The sequence below is a fragment of the Bombina bombina genome, chromosome 2 (genome assembly GCF_027579735.1).
Source record: "Bombina bombina isolate aBomBom1 chromosome 2, aBomBom1.pri, whole genome shotgun sequence".
In the NCBI taxonomy this organism is placed as follows: Eukaryota; Metazoa; Chordata; class Amphibia; order Anura; family Bombinatoridae; genus Bombina; species Bombina bombina.
The window spans coordinates 670601413-670621802 of NC_069500.1; the positions used below are offsets into that span (position 1 = coordinate 670601413).

Sequence of the window (20390 nt, forward strand, 5' to 3'; positions counted from 1 at the left end):
ACGGCCCACCCTTTATTTTAAGACAGTTATTTTTAACTAAAACCTCAGGCACCTCTACACCTTTGTGTTATCTTTTTCCATTTTCCCTTTGGCTGAATGACTGGAGGTTATAGGTAAGGGAAGTGACATATATAGCAGCTTTTTGCCTCCTCCTGCTGTCAAGGAGTGATATTCCCACTAGTAATTGATGATTCAATGGACTCACCATATCCGGAAATAAATACATTTATCAGGTAAGCATAAATTATGTTTTACCAGTATGCAACACTGTCATTCAAATAATTGTTTGTTTCACAGGCTGTTAAGTGGCATCAGTGAGTCCAGTCTATTTTATCCAAGTCTAGGTATTGTCTGTTTTTGCAGATTAGGCTGCTTAATTTCCTAAATAATTTATTATAGCACTGTCTGAAAGTGATAAGGTAAAAAAAAAGTTTTCAATTGAAACCTGATGCAGCAATCTGCAGGGTTGTAATGACATTTTTCAGCTGTTTTCTTTGGGTTCGGCAAGAGAACAATGTATGTACAAGGTTTAAATTCTTTCCAAGTATAACAGTAAAACAAAGAAAATCGTGTGATCTTATGTTTGGCACAGTCACACTTTCTGAAGCTGAGTACTACATTACAAAATATGTCATGGGTCACCCAACAAAGAGAGGCCACAGAACATCAATATACTCCATCAGAAGAAAAGAGTTTGGTTATGATCTTGGAAAAGTTGGGTGGTCCTCTAAACTGGCAGGAGGTCCGAGCTGCCATAAGCCATAATTTTAAGACTTTAATTATGGACTGCTGCAGCTGTAAAGTACAGTGTTCATATACTTTTCTCAAATTAACCCTTCCAGCTGTCCATCCACCTTGGATTAATTAAGCCCATCCCCACATAAGCATTGAGTGAAAAAAAAAAGACTTATTACATTCTACTTAATCCAGTAACGTTACCTATAAATTCACCGTTCTAAAAGCTATTTCAAAGAGCTGACACACAGAACTGTGATATTTTCAGGCATAGACTCTTTCTCCCATGAGTTAATCCTTCTATAATACTATGGCAGAAATCTCTCTAGCTCCCACAGTCACAATATTATATTATTACTTAAACGTGTTGCTGGCTGCAATATACTAGTACATGATATAGTTATAGATATAGAGTTAGGGTTAACCTTTTGGCTGAAAAAGAGCCCTCTCTGGTTGCCAAGTTATTAAGAGGACATATTTAAATGCAGCAGTTTTATATTGTTTGCAACATTTGCTCCCTGCAATATCCATGCTGACAACTTTTCAATCCTATGATTTTGCAGCGGACAAGGTTTTGGTTGCAATACTGTGCAAGTAATTCACCTGTATTAAATCGTATATGCTGTGTCTGCCCTGTACCCCTGTATTCATTAATCCGAGTCATTGCTCACACAGTTCACACCACTCCTGGTCCGCTGAGCAGAAGCGGTGTTTAAATGCAGGTGTATAGGGCACATATAGCATATATGTATAAGTTTTACAAGCATTTTGCTTATACAAGTATACTGCTTCTGTTCAAAATTGCACTCATGCACATTTCAGTTTTTTGCCATTTTTTTTTTTTTTTTAAGGAACACGGTACCCAAAATTGTAATACATATTGGATAAAAGTATTTATCTAATACATTTGTATTAATTAATGTGTCTAGTAAAAGCTGTTTGTATATGTACATGTGCTCTGTACACTCACTGAAATGCTGCTCCTGTTTTGTCTGCAGTTTAATGCAAGTGCGTGGAGCAAATCTACCCCCCCCCCACAAAACTGTGATAGTATTTACCACAAATATAAAAAGGAAATGCTTCTATTCAGAATTCAAATTCACTCATGTGCTTTTCAGTTTTGACTATTGTGTCCTATAAATATGTTGATTCAAATTTTGTTGTTGTTGATTTTTTATTTAAAAAAATCAAATCCACCCATTGAAAGATTGATAAGGACAGTGGTTGAAATCGAGAACAATTTTTAATCAACTTTCCAATTTACTTCTATTATCAATTTTGCTTCATTCTCTTTGCACTCTTTGTAGGAAAGAGGAGCAATGCATCACTGGGAGCTAGCGGAACACATCAGCCAATGGCAGGAGGCATATGTGTGCAGCCACCAATCAGCAGCTGGCTCCCAGCTTCTGAGCATCCCTAAGTATGCTTGGCAACAAAGGATACCAAAAGAACTAAGCAAATAAGATAATAGATGTAAAATGGAAAGTTGTTTAAAATTGTATACTATATCTGAATCATAAAAGAAAAATTCTGGGTTTCATGTCCTTTTAAGCTTAAATCAAACATCATTAAAGGATTACTAACTTTTGAATTTCTAATGTTAAATTCAACAAACGTTTTGATAATAAAGTATAATAGCAATGTAATTTACCTTCTCAATGTTTAAAATGAAGCCCCCTTTTTCAATAAAATTATATTTGATTTTATTATGATGACATCACGTCATCCAGCCCACAAATGTGGGCCGTCTAATGGCTAAGCAAACCGCCAATTGTATCACTGGTTTTTGCATGTAATTTAAATAACTTATCTCCATTAAACGCATGCGCAATACAATACACTTCCTATCGCATGCGCATATTGCTGCAATCAAGTGGAGATCATAGCAGACCTTGTCTTATTTAACATAAGATGGTGACGTATTCTGTGACGTTGCGCCAACTCGTGCATGCGCAATGCGTCCAAATCTCGCCATCTTACAACTGCAGTTGTCAGCACGGATTGGGAATCCGTAAAGACTGACATAGAAGTGGGTTTGGAAAAATGTTTTATTTAAAACATCGAATATTTTAAAAACGGTACTTATTTAATACAGAATGCATGTTAGAAAAAAATAGATTTATATGTATACTCCTGTGTGATTGGCATTTGATTTCTGACTACATTGTCCCTTTAACATGTATTTTGCAAACTCCTTGTACAGCAGGGTTTTTGGTGTTTGGCAATGAGCTTTTTGCATCACTTTAATTATTTTTGTTTGCTTATTACACTGAAAGGGATAATAAACACCAAAAATGTTATTGTTTAAAAAGATAGATAATCCCTTTATTTACCATTCCCCAGTTTTGCATAACTGACACTGCTATAGCAATATACTTTCCATCTAAAGGGGAGGAGAGTCCACTGCTTTATTCATCACTTGTGGGAATTAAGAACCTGGCCAACAGGAAGATTCAAAGACACCCCAGCCAAAGGCTTAAATACCTCCCCCACGTCCCTCATCCCCCAGTCATTCTTTGCCTTTCGTCACAGGAGGTTGGCAGAGAAGTGTCGGAAGATTCGGAGTAGTTTCTTATGGAGGGTAATACTCTTCGCAATGGGACTGGAGTTTTAAGTAGTCCTGTCAGCCTCTCAGCGACGCTACTAACCTTGAAGGGCCGTGTTCCTATTCCACAGCGTTTATTCTGGTAAGATCGTTTATATATATATATATATATATATATATATATATATATATATATATATATATATATATATATATATATATATAAATGTGATAACTCAAGGAGACAGGTTCACAGTGTGACTCCTTTTATCTGTATAGACTCTATGGTAATACTCTTGGAAGGGGGTTATGGAACAGGGGGGATTTAAATATACATGATAATGTTTATTGTGTTTTTTTTGCTGCACTTGAGATGAGGCTCTGTCAGTGTGGAACAGTTAGAGAGAGATTGAGGCTGACTTTTTTGGTGCGTCTCTTGCTCAGTGCAGGGGCGGTCCTGCATGGTACTTCATGGGACCGGGTGTGGCCTCAGTAACTTCCTGAGCTGTTTCTTGTAGTCCGGGTCATAGGAGGTGGTGAGTGCCCCGGCCATTGGGATATAAAAGTGCCATTTTATCAATAATCAAGTCCGTATTAAATTTGCAAGCTATGGAGGACTCTGATATGTTGGAGGATACTCCTTCCTTATCTAAACCTACTACCTGTGTATATTGTGAGGAGGTTCCGGTGGAACCACAGTTACAACTCTGTTCCACATGTTATGACAATATTACTATTTGTAAAAAGAATAAAGTATTTAGTACAACTGAGCCATCCACCTCTGAGGGTTCTCCATCCCGTGAGGTGCGTTCCCTACAAGCATTTCCAATTACACAAGAAGTTCCCCAAGGCACTACTAATCCTTCCGTGGGAGGCGCCCTTTGGCTTCCAGACTTTGCCGATCAGTTACAGACATCGGTTTATGCGGCCATAAATGCGATGTCTTGTCCTACTAAGCGTAAGCGGAAGGTACGCCCTTTGGCCTCCAGACTTCGCAGATCAGTTACAGACAGCGGTTTATGCGGCCATAAATGCGATGCCTCGCCCTACTAAGTGTAAGTGGAAGGTACAGCACTGCTATCCGTCTCAGGGGTCTTAGACTCTGCTGGATATCTCAGACAGATTATCCACGGAGGAGGGCAACTTCGACTTATCGGAGGAGGCCGCTTCTGAGTCGGAATCGACTACCTCTAGATTTCAAGTTTAAGATGTAGCATTTGCATTTTCTGCTGAAGGAACCGAAACTACCGGAGGAACCTTCGATCCTTAAATTGGATAGGGTTTACGAGGATAGGGTAGTGGCCCAGGTCTTCCCGGTTCCTATCAAAATGGCGAACATTATTGAAAATGAATGGGAGAAATTGGGTTTGCCCTTTTCCCCCTCGTCCTCTTTTAAGAAGCTTTTCCCCATTCCAGAAGCACAGCCTGAACTGTGGAGAACCGTCCCTAAGGTGGATGGTGCTATATCCACGCTCGCTAAGAGAACGACCATTCCGCTTGAGGATAGCTCCTCTTTTAATGAACCCATGGATAAAAAGATGGAGTCCATGTTGTGGAGGATGTTCCTACTTGTTCATTTTCCAACCGGCGGCGGCAGTCGCTGCGGTGGCAGGTGCGGCTACCTATTGGTGTGACGCACTATCAGCAATGGTCGAGGTGGAGACCCCCCTCGAGGCGATTTTAGATCGAATCAAGGCCTTAAGGGTAGCGCATTCGTTCATCTGTGATGCCAACATGCAGATTATTCACCTGAATACCAAGACTTCAGCATTTTATGTTTTAGCTTGTAGGGCTCTGTGGCTAAAATCGTGGTCTGCTGACATGAGATCTAAGTCTTGCTTGTTTTCCCTCCCATTCAAGGGGAAGGTTTTTTTTTGGCCTGGGCCTGGATTCCATCATATCTACAGTCAAGGGATCTGCTTTTCGTCCCTTTCATACAGACAAGTCTCAGTGTCAGCAACTTTCTGCAAAATCTGAGCAATCCAAGGGATTTTGGAAGCCAGCAAACTCTTGGAACAAGTCCAAGCAAAACAAGAAGCCCGCCGAGTCAAAATCGACACAAAGGGGCGGCCCCCGACCTGTCCTTGGACCAGGTAGGGGGAAGTCTATATCTCTTTGCGGGGGCCTGGAGGGAAGACGTTACAGACCCTTGGGTCCTGGAGGTCGTCGCCCAGGGGTACAGGATAGGTTTCAAATCGTATCCGCCCAGAGGCAGGTTCTTCCTGTCAAACATCTCTTCAAGACCAGAAAAGTGAGACGCCTCCTCTAGAAGAAAGAGGTATGGGGTATTATTCAAACCTTTTCGTGTTCCCTAATAAGGAGGGCACGTTTCATCCAATTCTGGACCTGAAGGCCCTAAACAAGTTTTTGTCAGTCCCATGCAGTAGATGGGGGATGCCGGAAATAGATCTCATGGCGTCCAGACTCAATTACAAGCTACCCAGATACGGGTCGAGATCCAGGGACCCCCAGGCGGAGCTGATAGATGCCTTGGCGGTACTCTGGAATTTAAACATAATCTACATATTTCCACCGTTGCCTCTGCTACCTCGAGTAGTAGCCCACATCAAGCAGGAGCAAGCTTCGACTATTCTGATTGCTTCGTTGTGGCCACAGAGTACGTGGTTTGCGGATCTAGTGGTGATGTCGTCATATCCGCTGTGGAAGTTACCTTGTCGCAAGGACCTGCTAGTTCAAGGTCCTTTTTTACATCAAAATCTGGATTCTCTGAGGCTGACTGCGTGGAGATTGAATGCCTAGTCTTAGCCAAAAGAGTTTTTTCGGAGAGAGTAATCAACACTCTCATCAAGACCAGGAAGCTGGTCACTAGACGCATCTACCACAAGGTGTGGAGGACCTACTTGTCCTGGTGTGAGGAACGAGGATATCCCTGGCATAAGGTCAGGGTATCCAGGATTCTGGCCTTTCTCCATGACGGGCTGGATAAGGGTCTTGCCGCCATTTCCCTAAGGGGACAGATTTCGGCTTTATCCGTTCTGTTGCATTAGAAGCTTGCGGAGCTTCCTGACATTCAGTCCTTTCTTCAGGCTCTGGTTAGGATCAGGCCTGTCTTCAGGAGTCTTGCTCCTTCTTGGAGCTTAAACTTGGTTCTTAAGGTTTTGCAGAGGGGTCCGTTTGAGCCTATACATGCCCTTGACATTAAGGTTCTTTCATGGAAGGTCCTATTATTACTGGCTATTGCATCAGCACGCAGAGTCTCTGAGTTGGCGGCCTTGCAATGTGAGCCTCCCTACTTAGTTTTTCATGCTGATAAGGCTGTTCTTCGCACTGGATTGGGATTCCTTCCCAAGGTGGTGTTGAGTCGTAACATCAATCAGGAAATAGTGGTTCCTTCATTGTGTCCTAACCCTTCTTTTTTGAAGGAGAGGTTACTTCATAATCTGGACGTGGTTCGGGCTTTGACGTTTTATCTTCAGGCCACGAAGGAGTTCAGACAGACTTCGTCTTTGTTTGCTGTATATTCAGGAAAGTGCATGGGACAGAGGGCCTCTACCACTTCTTTACCTTTTCGGTTGAGGAGTATGATCCATCTGGCATATGACTCGGCGGGACACAAGCCTCCTCAGAGGATTAGGGCTCACTCAACTAGAGCTGTGGCCTCTTCTTCGGCCTTTAAGAATGAGGCTTCTATGGAGCAGATTTGTAAGGCGGCAACCTGGTCTTCCTTACATATTTTTGCAAAATTTTAAAAATTTGACGTCTTTGCTTCGGCGGAAGCAGCTTTTGGGAGAAAGGTTCTGCAAGCTGTGGTGCCCTCAGTATAGGGTCCGCCTCCTTACCCTCCCATTTTCTACATTCAGTGTCCTCTAGAGCTTGGGTATTTGTTCCCACAAGTGATGAATGAAGCAGTGGACTCTCCTCCCCTTTAGATGGAAGACATAAATTATGCTTACCTGATAATTTAATTTCCATCGTGGGGAGGAGAGTCCACTGCACCCGCGTTTTCCGGTGGGCGGACCTAAATTTATTTTTGTTCTTCTGGCACCATTTATACCCTGATATTTCTCCTACCGTTCCTTGTTCCCTTGGCAGAATGACTGGGGGATGAGGGAAGTGTGGGAGGTATTTAAGCCTTTGGCTGGGGTGTCTTTGCCGCCTCCTGGTGGCCAGGTTCTTAATTCCCACAAGTGATGAATGAAGCAGTGGACTCTCCTCCCCACGATGGGAATGAAATTATCAGGTTAGCATAATTTATGTTTTTTACCTCTGTAATTACCGTGCATCTAAGCCTCCTTATCTCAGATCTTTTGACAGACTTGCAGTTCAGGCAGTTAGTGCTGACTCTTAAATAACTAACGCCCTCTAGCTGTGAAAACCTGACATTCATCCAGACAAGAGGCGGCCTTCAAGGGCTTAGAAATTGTCATATGAGCCTACCTAGGTTTAGCTTTCAACTTAAAATTCCAAAGAACAAAACTAAATTGATGATAAAAGTAAATTAGAAAGTTGTTTAAAATTACATGTCCTATCTGTATCATGAGAGTTTAATTTGAACTTTACTATCCCTTTAAAGGGAAATGAAAATTGAGAAATGAGTATTCTCAAATGTGTTAGGGCATTTTATGGTTGCACTATTTATTGAAAAAGGGATTAAACCTAATTGAAGTCAGCTACAGAGCAGCAGTTCTCTACTGTGACGTAGCTGAAGACATCAGGTGAAGCAATGACAAGAGGGGTGTATATGTGCAGCATCTAATCACTAGCTCCCAGACGTACATTGCTGTTCCTGAGCCTGCCTAGGCATGCTTTTTAACAAAGGATAAAAAGAGTACAAAAAAGAGTACTGGCTCCCATCTTGTGGAACTCTCTGCCTCGCTCCACAAGACTCTTCCCCTAGTTTTAAAAGTTTCAAGCGCTCCCTACTGTTCAGGGATGCATACAACCTACGCTAACCTTTCTTTATATCAGTTCCTCTCCTTGATCGCTATCCCTTGAACCCCCTTAGCATGTAAGCCTAAGAGTCCGGCTGTTTGTAGATCACCTTCTTAAGAGCTGACTACAACAGTGCAACTCTTGGCAGGGCCCTCTACCCATTTGATCCCTATAATTGTTTTGTTGTACTCTGCATTTGTTTATAGCGCTGCGGAATCTGTTGGCGCTCTACAAATAACCGATAATAATAATAATAATAATACAAAGTAACATTTCATAAAAGCAGTAAAATTTAATGTCTCTTAAAATCATACTCTCTACCTGAATCATGAAATAATAAAAATACAATTTCTTTCATGTAATTAGCAAGAGTCCATGAGCTAGTGACGTATGGGATATACATTCCTACCAGGAGGGGCAAAGTTTCCCAAACCTCAAAATGCCTACAAATACACCCCTCACCACACCCACAATTCAGTTTTACAAACTTTGCCTCCGATGGAGGTGGTGAAGTAAGTTTGTGCTAGATTCTACGTTGATATGCGCTCCGCAGCAAGTTGGAGCCCGGTTTTCCTCTCAGCGTGCAGTGAATGTCAGAGGGATGTGAGGAGTATTGCCTATTTGAATGCAGTGATCTCCTTCTAAGGGGTCTATTTCATAGGTTCTCTGTTATCGGTCGTAGAGATTCATCTCTTACCTCCCTTTTCAGATCGACGATATACTCTTATATATACCATTACCTCTGCTGATTCTCGTTTCAGTACTGGTTTGGCTATCTACTATATGTAGATGAGTGTCCTGGGGTAAGTAAATCTTATTTTTTGTGACACTCCTAGCTATGGTTGGGCACTTTGTTTATAAAGTTCTAAATATATGTATTCAAACATTTATTTGCCTTGACTCAGAATGTTCAACTTTCCTTATTTTTCAGACAGTCAGTTTCATATTTGGGATAATGCATTTTAATTTTTCATTTTTCTTACCTTAAAATTTGACTTTTTCCCTGTGGGCTGTTAGGCTCGCGGGGGCTGAAAATGCTTCATTTTATTGCGTCATTCTTGGCGCGGACTTTTTTGGCGCAAAAATTCTATTTCCGTTTCCGGCGTCATACGTGTCGCCGGAAGTTGCGTCACTTTTTGACGTTATTTTGCGCCAAAAATGTCGGCGTTCCGGATGTGGCGTCATTTTTGGCGCCAAAAAGCATTTAGGCGCCAAATAATGTGGGCGTCTTATTTGGCGCGAAAAAATATGGGCGTCACTCTTGTCTCCACATTATTTAAGTCTCATTTTTTATTGCTTCTGGTTGCTAGAAGCTTGTTCTTTGGCATTTTTTCCCATTCCTGAAACTGTCATTTAAGGAATTTGATCAATTTTGCTTTATATGTTGTTTTTTCTCTTACATATTGCAAGATGTCTCACGTTGCATCTGAGTCAGAAGATACGACAGGAAAATCGCTGTCAAGTGCTGAATCTACCAAAGCTAAGTGTATCTGCTGTAAACTTTTGGTAGATATTTCTCCAGCTGTTGTTTGTATTGATTGTCATGACAAACTTGTTAAAGCAGATAATATTTCCTTTAGTAAAGTACCATTGCCTGTTGCAGTTCCTTCAACATTTAAGGTGCAGAATGTTCCTGATAATATAAGAGATTTTGTTTCTGAATCCATAAAGAAGGCTATGTCTGTTATTTCTCCTTCTAGTAAACATAAAAAATCTTTTAAAACTTCTCTCCCTACAGATGAATTTTTAACTGAACATCATCATTCTGATTCTGATGATTCCTCTGGTTCAGAGGATTCTGTCTCAGAGGTTGATGCTGATAAATCTTCATATTTATTTAAAATGGAATTTATTCGTTCTTTGCTTAAAGAAGTCCTAATTGCTTTAGAAATAGAGGATTCTGGTCCTCTTGATACTAAATCTAAACGTTTAAATAAGGTTTTTAAAACTCCTGTAGTTATTCCAGAAGTTTTTCCTGTCCCTGATGCTATTTCTGCAGTAATTTCCAAAGAATGGGATAATTTGGGTAATTCATTTACTCCTTCTAAACGTTTTAAGCAATTATATCCTGTGCCGCCTGACAGATTAGAATTTTGGGACAAGATCCCTAAAGTTGATGGGGCTATTTCTACCCTTGCTAAACGTACTACTATTCCTACGTCAGATGGTACTTCGTTTAAGGATCCTCTAGATAGGAAAATGGAGTCCTTTCTAAGAAAAGCTTATCTGTGTTCAGGTAATCTTCTTAGACCTGCTATATCTTTGGCTGATGTTGCTGCAGCTTCAACTTTTTGGTTGGAAACTTTAGCGCAACAAGTAACACATTGTGATTCTCATGATATTATTATTCTTCTTCAGCATGCTAATAATTTTATCTGTGATGCCATTTTTGATATTATCAGAGTTGATGTCAGGTTTATGTCTCTAGCTATTTTAGCTAGAAGAGCTTTATGGCTTAAAACTTGGAATGCTGATATGGCTTCTAAATCAACTTTACTTTCCATTTCTTTCCAGGGTAACAAATTATTTGGTTCTCAGTTGGATTCCATTATTTCAACTGTTACTGGTGGGAAAGGAACTTTTTTACCACAGGATAAAAAATCTAAAGGTAAAAACAGGGCTAATAATCGTTTTCCTTCCTTTCGTTTCAACAAGGAACAAAAGCCTGATCCTTCATCCTCAGGAGCAGTTTCAGTTTGGAGACCATCTCCAGTCTGGAATAAATCCAAGCCAGCTAGAAAGGCAAAGCCTGCTTCTAAGTCCACATGAAGGTGCGGCCCTCATTCCAGCTCAGCTGGTAGGGGGCAGGTTACGTTTTTTCAAGGAAATTTGGATCAATTCTGTTCACAATCTTTGGATTCAGAGCATTGTTTCAGAAGGGTACAGAATTGGTTTCAAGTTGAGACCTCCTGCAAAGAGATTTTTTCTTTCCCGTGTCCCAGCAAATCCAGTAAAAGCTCAAGCATTTCTGAAATGTGTTTCAGATCTAGAGTTGACTGGAATAATTATGCCAGTTCCAGTTCCGGAACAGGGGATGGGGTTTTATTCAAATCTCTTCATTGTACTAAAGAAGGAGAATTCCTTCAGACCAGTTCTGGATCTAAAAATATTGAATCGTTATGTAAGGATACCAACGTTCAAGATGGTAACTGTAAGGACTATCTTACCTTTTGTTCAGCAAGGGAATTATATGTCCACAATAGATTTACAGGATGCATATCTGCATATTCCGATTCATCCAGATCACTATCAGTTTCTGAGATTCTCTTTCCTAGACAAGCATTACCAGTTTGTGGCTCTGCCGTTTGGCCTAGCTACAGCTCCAAGAATTTTTACAAAGGTTCTCGGTGCCCTGCTGTCTGTAATCAGAGAACAGGGTATTGTGGTATTTCCTTATTTGGACGATATCTTGGTACTTGCTCAGTCTTTACATTTAGCAGAATCTCATACGAATCGACTTGTGTTGTTTCTTCAAGATCATGGTTGGAGGATCAATTTACCAAAAAGTTCTTTGATTCCTCAGACAAAGGTAACCTTTCTGGGTTTCCAGATGGATTCAGTGTCCATGACTCTGTCTTTAACAGACAAGAGACGTTTAAAATTGATTACAGCTTGTCGAAACCTTCAGTCACAATCATTCCCTTCGGTAGCCTTATGCATGGAAATTCTAGGTCTTATGACTGCTGCATCGGACGCGATCCCCTTTGCTCGTTTTCACATGCGACCTCTTCAGCTCTGTATGCTGAAGCAATGGTGCAAGGATTACACGAAGATATCTCAATTAATATCTTTAAAACCGATTGTTCGACACTCTCTAACATGGTGGACAGATCACCATCGTTTAATTCAGGGGGCTTCTTTTGTGCTTCCGACCTGGACTGTAATTTCAACAGATGCAAGTCTCACAGGTTGGGGAGCTGTGTGGGGATCTCTGACGGCACAAGGAGTTTGGGAATCTCAGGAGGTGAGATTACCGATCAATATTTTGGAACTCCGTGCAATTTTCAGAGCTCTTCAGTTTTGGCCTCTTCTGAAGAGAGAATCGTTCATTTGCTTTCAGACAGACAATGTCACAACTGTGGCATACATCAATCATCAAGGAGGGACTCACAGTCCTCTGGCTATGAAAGAAGTATCTCGAATTTTGGTTTGGGCGGAATCCAGCTCTTGTCTAATCTCTGCGGTTCATATCCCAGGTATAGACAATTGGGAAGCGGATTATCTCAGTCGCCAAACGTTGCATCCGGGCGAATGGTCTCTTCACCCAGAGGTATTTCTTCAGATTGTTCAAATGTGGAAACTTCCAGAAATAGATCTGATGGCGTCCCATCTAAACAAGAAACTTCCCAGGTATCTGTCCAGATCCCGGGATCCTCAGGCGGAGGCAGTGGATGCATTATCACTTCCTTGGAAGTATCATCCTGCCTAAGGCAAGGATACCAACATTCAAAATGGTAACTGTAAGGACTATTCTGCCTTTTGTTCAGCAAGGGCATTATATGTCTACAATAGATTTACAGGATGCATATCTGCATATTCCGATTCATCCAGCGCACTATCAGTTTCTGAGATTCTCTTTCCTAGACAAGCATTACCAGTTTGTGGCTCTGCCGTTTGGCCTAGCAACAGCTCCAAGAATTTTTACAAACGTTCTCGGTGCCCTTCTATCTGTAATCAGAGAACAGGGTATTGTGGTATTTCCTTATTTGGACGATATCTTGGTACTTGCTCAGTCTTCACATTTAGCAGAATTTCATACGAATCGACTTTTGTTGTTTCTTCAAAATCATGGTTGGAGGATCAATTCACTAAAAAGTTCATTGATTCCTCAGACAAGGGTAACCTTTTTGGGTTTCCAGATAGATTCAGTGTCCATGACTCTGTCTTTGACAGACAAGAGACGTCTAAAATTGATTTCAGCCTGTCGAAACCTTCAGTCACAATCATTCCCTTCGGTAGCCTTATGCATGGAAATTCTAGGTCTTATGACTGCTGCATTGGACGCGATCCCCTTTGTTCGTTTTCACATGCGACCTCTTCAGCTCTGTATGCTGAACCAATGGTGCAGGGATTACACAAAGATATCTCAATTAATATCTTTAAAACCGATTGTACGACACTCTCTGACGTGGTGGACAGATCACCATTGTTTAGTTCAGGGGGCTTCTTTTGTTCTTCCGACCTGGACTGTAATTTCAACAGATGCAAGTCTTACAGGTTGGGGAGCTGTGTGGGGGTCTCTGACAGCAAAAGGGGTTTGGGAATCTCAGGAGGAGAGATTACCGATCAATATTTTGGAACTCCGTGCAATTTTCAGAGCTCTTCAGTCTTGGCCTTCTGAAGAGAGAATCGTTCATTTGTTTTCAGACAGACAATGTCACAACTGTGGCATACATCAATCATCAAGGAGGGACTCACAGTCCTCTGGCTATGAAAGAAGTATCTCGAATTTTGGTTTGGGCGGAATCCAGCTCCTGTCTAATCTCTGCGGTTCATATTCCAGGTGTAGACAATTGGGAAGCGGATTATCTCAGTCGCCAAACGTTGCATCCGGGCGAATGGTCTCTTCACCCAGAGGTATTTCTTCAGATTGTTCAAATGTGGGAACTTCCAGAAATAGATCTGATGGCGTCCCATCTAAACAAGAAACTTCCCAGGTATCTGTCCAGATCCCGGGATCCTCAGGCGGAGGCAGTGGATGCATTATCACTTCCTTGGAAGTATCATCCTGCCTATATCTTTCCGCCTCTAGTTCTTCTTCCAAGAGTAATCTCCAAGATTCTGAAGGAATGCTCGTTTGTTCTGCTGGTAGCTCCGGCATGGCCTCACAGGTTTTGGTATGCGGATCTTGTCCGGATGGCCTCTTGCCAACCGTGGACTCTTCCGTTAAGACCAGACCTTCTGTCACAAGGTCCTTTTTTCCATCAGGATCTGAAATCCTTAAATTTAAAGGTATGGAGATTGAACGCTTGATTCTTGGTCAAAGAGGTTTCTCTGACTCTGTGATTAATACTATGTTACAGGCTCGTAAATCTGTATCTCGAGAGATATATTATAGAGTCTGCAAGACTTATATTTCTTGGTGTCTTTCTCATCATTTTTCCTGGCATTCTTTTAGAATACCGAGAATTTTACAGTTCCTTCAGGATGGTTTAGATAAGGGTTTGTCCGCAAGTTCTTTGAAAGGACAAATCTCTGCTCTTTCTGTTCTTTTTCACAGAAAGATTGCTATTCTTCCTGATATTCATTGTTTTGTACAAGCTTTGGTTCGTATAAAACCTGTCATTAAGTCAATTTCTCCTCCTTGGAGTTTGAATTTGGTTCTGGGAGCTCTTCAAGCTCCTCCGTTTGAACCTATGCATTCATTGGACATTAAATTACTTTCTTGGAAAGTTTTGTTCCTTTTGGCCATCTCTTCTGCCAGAAGAGTTTCTGAATTATCTGCTCTTTCTTGTGAGTCTCCTTTTCTGATTTTTTATCAGGATAAGGCGGTGTTGCGAACTTCTTTTGAATTTTTACCTAAAGTTGTGAATTCCAACAACATTAGTAGAGAAATTGTGGTTCCTTCATTATGTCCTAATCCTAAGAATTCTAAGGAGAAATCGTTGCATTCTTTGGATGTTGTTAGAGCTTTGAAATATTATGTTGAAGCTACGAAATCTTTTCGTAAGACTTCTACTCTATTTGTTATCTTTTCCGGTTCTAGAAAAGGCCAGAAAGCTTCTGCCATTTCTTTGGCATCTTGGTTGAAATCTTTAATTCATCTTGCCTATGTTGAGTTGGGTAAAACTCCGCCTCAGAGAATTACAGCTCATTCTACTAGGTCAGTTTCTACTTCCTGGGCGTTTAGGAATGAAGCTTCGGTTGACCAGATCTGCAAAGCAGCGACTTGGTCCTCTTTGCATACTTTTACTAAATTCTACCATTTTGATGTATTTTCTTCTTCTGAAGCAGTTTTTGGTAGAAAAGTACTTCAGGCAGCGGTTTCAGTTTGAATCTTCTGCTTATGTTTTTCGTTAAACTTTATTTTGGGTGTGGATTATTTTCAGCAGGAATTGGCTGTCTTTATTTTATCCCTCCCTCTCTAGTGACTCTTGTGTGGAAAGATCCACTTCTTGGGTAGTCATTATCCCATACGTCACTAGCTCATGGACTCTTGCTAATTACATGAAAGAAAACATAATTTATGTAAGAACTTACCTGATAAATTCATTTCTTTCATATTAGCAAGAGTCCATGAGGCCCGCCCTTTTTTTGTGGTGGTTATGATTTTGTATAAAGCACAATTATTCCAATTCCTTATTTTATATGCTTTCGCACTTTTTTTCTTATCACCCCACTTCTTGGCTATTCGTTAAACTGAATTGTGGGTGTGGTGAGGGGTGTATTTGTAGGCATTTTGAGGTTTGGGAAACTTTGCCCCTCCTGGTAGGAATGTATATCCCATACGTCACTAGCTCATGGACTCTTGCTAATATGAAAGAAATGAATTTATCAGGTAAGTTCTTACATAAATTATGTTTTTCTTTAATGTTTCTAAACTTTTTTTTGTGTTATTATTGCTCTTTAAAATAATTATATTCTACATAGCTAAATTATCTTTCTGTATTAAATTATATTAGACACAATTATAATATTAGGTGATCTCTACACTACAATAAAAATGGAATTGGAGGATTAAAATGTGTGTTCTTTTTATGTTCAGTCCATTGTAGGTAATAGGGAAATAAAGGGACAGTAAAGTGAAAATGTCATGGTTCAGATAGAATTTATAGAAGTATTTACTTATATTATCTAATTTGGTTTGTTCTCTTTATATCCTTTGTGGAAGAGTAAACCTAGTTAGATCTCCCTCTCGAGGAGTTCACCAGTACAGTCACTTGTCTGTTTGGATAACTGCTGAATGCACACTACTGTGGGACCAGGCTCTCTTCCTCTGTGCAAGTTACAGTTTAGTGCAGCATTTAGGGAAGACAGGGAGTTAGACCTGGGCTATCAAGAGAGGTACATTGCTAAGAACTCTCTTGCTATTTCTTCCCTATCCTTTTAACTCCCTCATTCTATAATATATGGTTGATTTCTGATTTGTGTTCTGGGCCATCAAGGGTTAATTAACATACAGGATAGCAAGGGGGGATACATTACTGCTATGAGTGTTTTACAAAGCAGGACTTTAACTCTTTAATTAGAAATGTATTTTGGGTAGTTGAAGGGTTAAAGCAAAGCAGCTTATGCATGAGTTACATCTGCTGAGAGTGTTATGTTCTGTTTAACCCCATGATTACACGTGTGTATTCTGGGTAATGAAGCTGTTATATCTCTAGGGGTGGCTCCTAGATTTTGAGCAAAATGTTCAAGCACTGTGCCACATCATTGTAAAGTCAGTTGTAATAAGTAGAATAACTGGGGAAGAATACATTTGATAATAGTTTGTACATATGTTACACAAATACAAAAATGTTATTTTAATTAAATAGTTTAGAATAATTTGTCTCTCGAATGGCAAAAAGCACAGTACATAGATTTAAGAGATAAAATGACTTCTTGGGGTATTTTATATACCATGATTTATGCAAGCACAACAGATGACTGGAAGCTTTTGGAGATCACATCTTGATCATATCACATCAGCTGTTTTAACATTACAATATCTTTATGACACTTCCCCCCTCGTTTTGTGTGTCTCTTCATGTCCTTTTCTATCATTTTTTTTTTCTTCTTCAGGGATCTCCAAAGATAAAGTTAAACCTGCAGGCTTTGCTGTTGTCCTTGAGACTTTGAGACATACCTTGACAGATTACCAGAGCCGGCTGGAAGGCGCATCTAATGAGGTAACACTGGCACTGTTTGGCTCCAAACACATAGCCTTCGGCCTAATGCAGTTCTGCTTCTTTGCAAGTTACAAAGGTCGGGCGGCTGGGAATTCAGAATTGACAGCTTTTCAGACACTGAAAAAGAAATCACTGCTGTCATGGATTTTTTGCTGTCATGGCTTGGGGTACTGAATTACTTGGGTTCATTTGCTGTTTTAGTTCTATTTTGAACATGGATGATACTAATTATTTTGTCCTATCAACACTGAATACACAACCTCTGGCTGGCCTTTCTACATTCTATAAATCAAACTTGGAATGGCAGGATCTGTGTGGAATGCAAAGCAAGCTATCATTAACATACATTTGAAACTAGAGCTGTTCAATGAATAAATAATGAACAAATACTCTGTATGTTTTAAATGTAAGAAATCCTATTATGAACATGTCACAAATTGGCGTACGATGTAGGAGTCTCAGAGGGGACTTTAGTCCTCCCAGGACTGTTACATTATGTATTTTAAATATTAAAATGCGTTGCCCGGACTATATTGCATATATAAGGTTTGATAATTGTGAAAGAACTGTTAATTGGTGTTGTGTGATAGTAGTGCTATTGCCAGGCGGTGACAATTAGACATGTTTCTGAAACAGGAGTATGCAAGTTGTGATTACTGTTACCATTGTGATTAATATTGCTACTAATACACATGTCTAATAAACACAGAATTGCTCTGCTCATCTCCTTCTAGTACAACCACCTTCTGTAAAATCCCAGGTTCCATGTTTTGCTACAGTCTCCTTATGCTTTACAACAATTCTCAGCCTTTCAGCTCCCTCACATACAAGTGGATCAGAAGATCTGAGAAATTCCAGTCACTATTTTATCCGCAGTCTCCACTCACTTTATAAAAAATGTGTATGTGTTTGAGTAAAATGAACGTTTGTATTATTCTATAAACTACTGACATTTCTCCCAAATTCCAAATAAAAATATTGTCATTGAGAGCAGTGTTTCTCAACTGCAGTCCTCAAGTACCCCCAACAGACCAGGTTTTCATTATAGCTGAACCGGTGCACAGGTGAAGTAATCAGCTGGTCAGTAACACCATGATTACTAACCTGCTCTCACCCATAAGCTTATTTCTTCACCTGTGCACTAGTTAATCTATAATGAAATCCTGGCCTGTTGGGGGTGCTTGAGGACCTCGGCTAATTAACACTGATTTAGAACATTTATTTGCAGAAAAAGACAACTGGTCAAAATAACAAAAAAGATGCAGTGCTTTCAGACTTGGAATAATGCAAAGACAACAAGTTCATATTCATTTTTAAACAACACAATACTATTGTTTTTAACTAAGCAAAAGTTCAGAAATCAATATTTGGTGGAATAACTCTGATTTTCAATCACAGCTGTAATGCTTCTTGCCATGCTCTTCACCCGTCTTTCACATTGCTGTTGCGTGACTTGATGCCACTCCTAGTGCAAAAACTCAAACAGTTTTGTTTGATGACGTGTGACCATCCACCTTCCTCTTGATCACATTCCAGAGGCTTTCAATGGGGTTCAAGTCTGGAAATTGAGCTGGCCATGACACGGTCTTGATTTGGTGGTCCTCAAACCACACCTTGATTGACCTGGCTGTCTGCAGAGTTGGGAACACTGTCAGAGCAGAAAGAAGCAAGTTTTCTTCCAGGATAACCTTGTACGTGGCTTGATTCATGTGCCCCTTTACAAAGATAAATCTGCCAGATTTCAGCCTTGCTGAAGCACCCCCAGATCATCACCAATCCTCCACCAAATTTTACAGTGGGTGAGAGACGCTGTGGCTTGTAGGCTTCTCCAGGTCTCAGTCTAACCATTAGACAACCAGGTATTGGGCAAAGCTAAAAATTGGACTCATCAGATGGCAGATTTATCTTTTTGAAAGATGCATGAGCAACATGTCCACTAATTATGACCCTGAGGGAGTTTCCCTAAGGGTGATGTGGGAAACCAGACGTGGACCTTTTGCTCATTGTGCCTAGGCCCTAGAGGGATATGGCTGCACCTCACTGACGAGGCCCACACTAGGCCTAGACATATGTCTGGGGTTCAGAGAGAAGTACCTATCTATAATTGTCCTTATGCCCACCCTTAGACTTAATTTACTGGGTAAAACATGATAGATTGTGTTGCTTTGATCAATCATGCACAAATAATTAGCACCTTGTATTTATTTCTGTATATACGTTTATTGGCCTATTTTTCTTGAAATTGTGTTAAATTTTTTTAATTACTATGATACTTGTTTTTTTATTTTTTATTTTGTGTTCCTCATTTTGTAGAGTAAGTTTACATATCAAAGAAATGTGGTAGAGATTTAAAGAACAAAAATCTTTTAAAAGTTAAAGGACCAGTAAATACAGTAGATTTGCATGACCAACAACTGCAGGAGAACAAGACAATGCAATAGCACTTAGTCTGTACTCCAATAAAGTAGAATTTTTTTCTGATAAATTTAAGTTATGTCTTTTTACCATGTGACACCCATCATCCAATCACAAATGCATATACGTATATTCTGTGTATTCTTGCACATGCTCAGTAGGTGCTGATGACTAAAAAAGTGAAAATATAAAAATACTGTAAACATATTGTTAATGGAAGTAAATTGGAAAATTGTTTAAAATTGCATGAAAGTTTAATTTTAAATTGAGTGTCTCTTTAAAGTTCTTTTTATATTTTTTTTCCGGTTGGCATCAGTTATTTGTTTTCAGGTGTTTTTATATCCCTTTAAATATGTCAAAGTTAAATTAAATGAGAAACACATTTTTTTAAATATATGCATGGTACATATCCACATTAGAACAATTGTTTTTTTTTTTTTTGTTTTTTAAAGTACTTAAAGGGACATTCTAGTCCAAATTAAACTTTAATGATTCAGATAGCGAATGCAATTTTATACAACTTTCCAATTTACTTTTATCATAAAATGTACTTTGTTCTTTTGGTATTCTTTGTTAAAAGTTAAACGTAGGCTAATCTCTTAGTCCTTGAAGGCCACCTCTTATCTCAGTGTATTTTGACAGGTTTTCCCAGCTTGACAGCGCTAGTTCATGTGTTCCATATAACTACCCTGGAGTTATTTATGAGTCATTGCTGATTGGCTAAAATGCTAGTCTGTCAAAAGAACTGAAATAAGGGGGCAGTCTGCAGAGGCTTATATGCAAGGTAATCATAGAGGTAAAAAGTAGATTAAAGGGACAGTCTACACTGTATGGTGTAATGTACAAAGCGCCTAAATGAAAGGCCGAGGTAATGAATGAGAACGTACCTAATGAGATGTGTGTAAGAAGTTTTAATCCTAACAAAGACACATAAAAGCATACAATAAAACAGTAATGATAAAATCAGTAAA

The 20390-nt window shown here is 39.9% G+C and overlaps 1 protein-coding gene across 1 annotated transcript in view; it reads left to right on the forward strand.

Moving 5' to 3' along the window:
* CCDC171 (coiled-coil domain containing 171) overlaps positions 1-20390 on the forward strand; it is an 849190-nt gene that overhangs the window by 204595 nt on the left and 624205 nt on the right. The window contains 1 exon segment of the mRNA XM_053700001.1: positions 16898-17004. Coding sequence (XP_053555976.1) covers positions 16898-17004 — 107 coding nt within the window.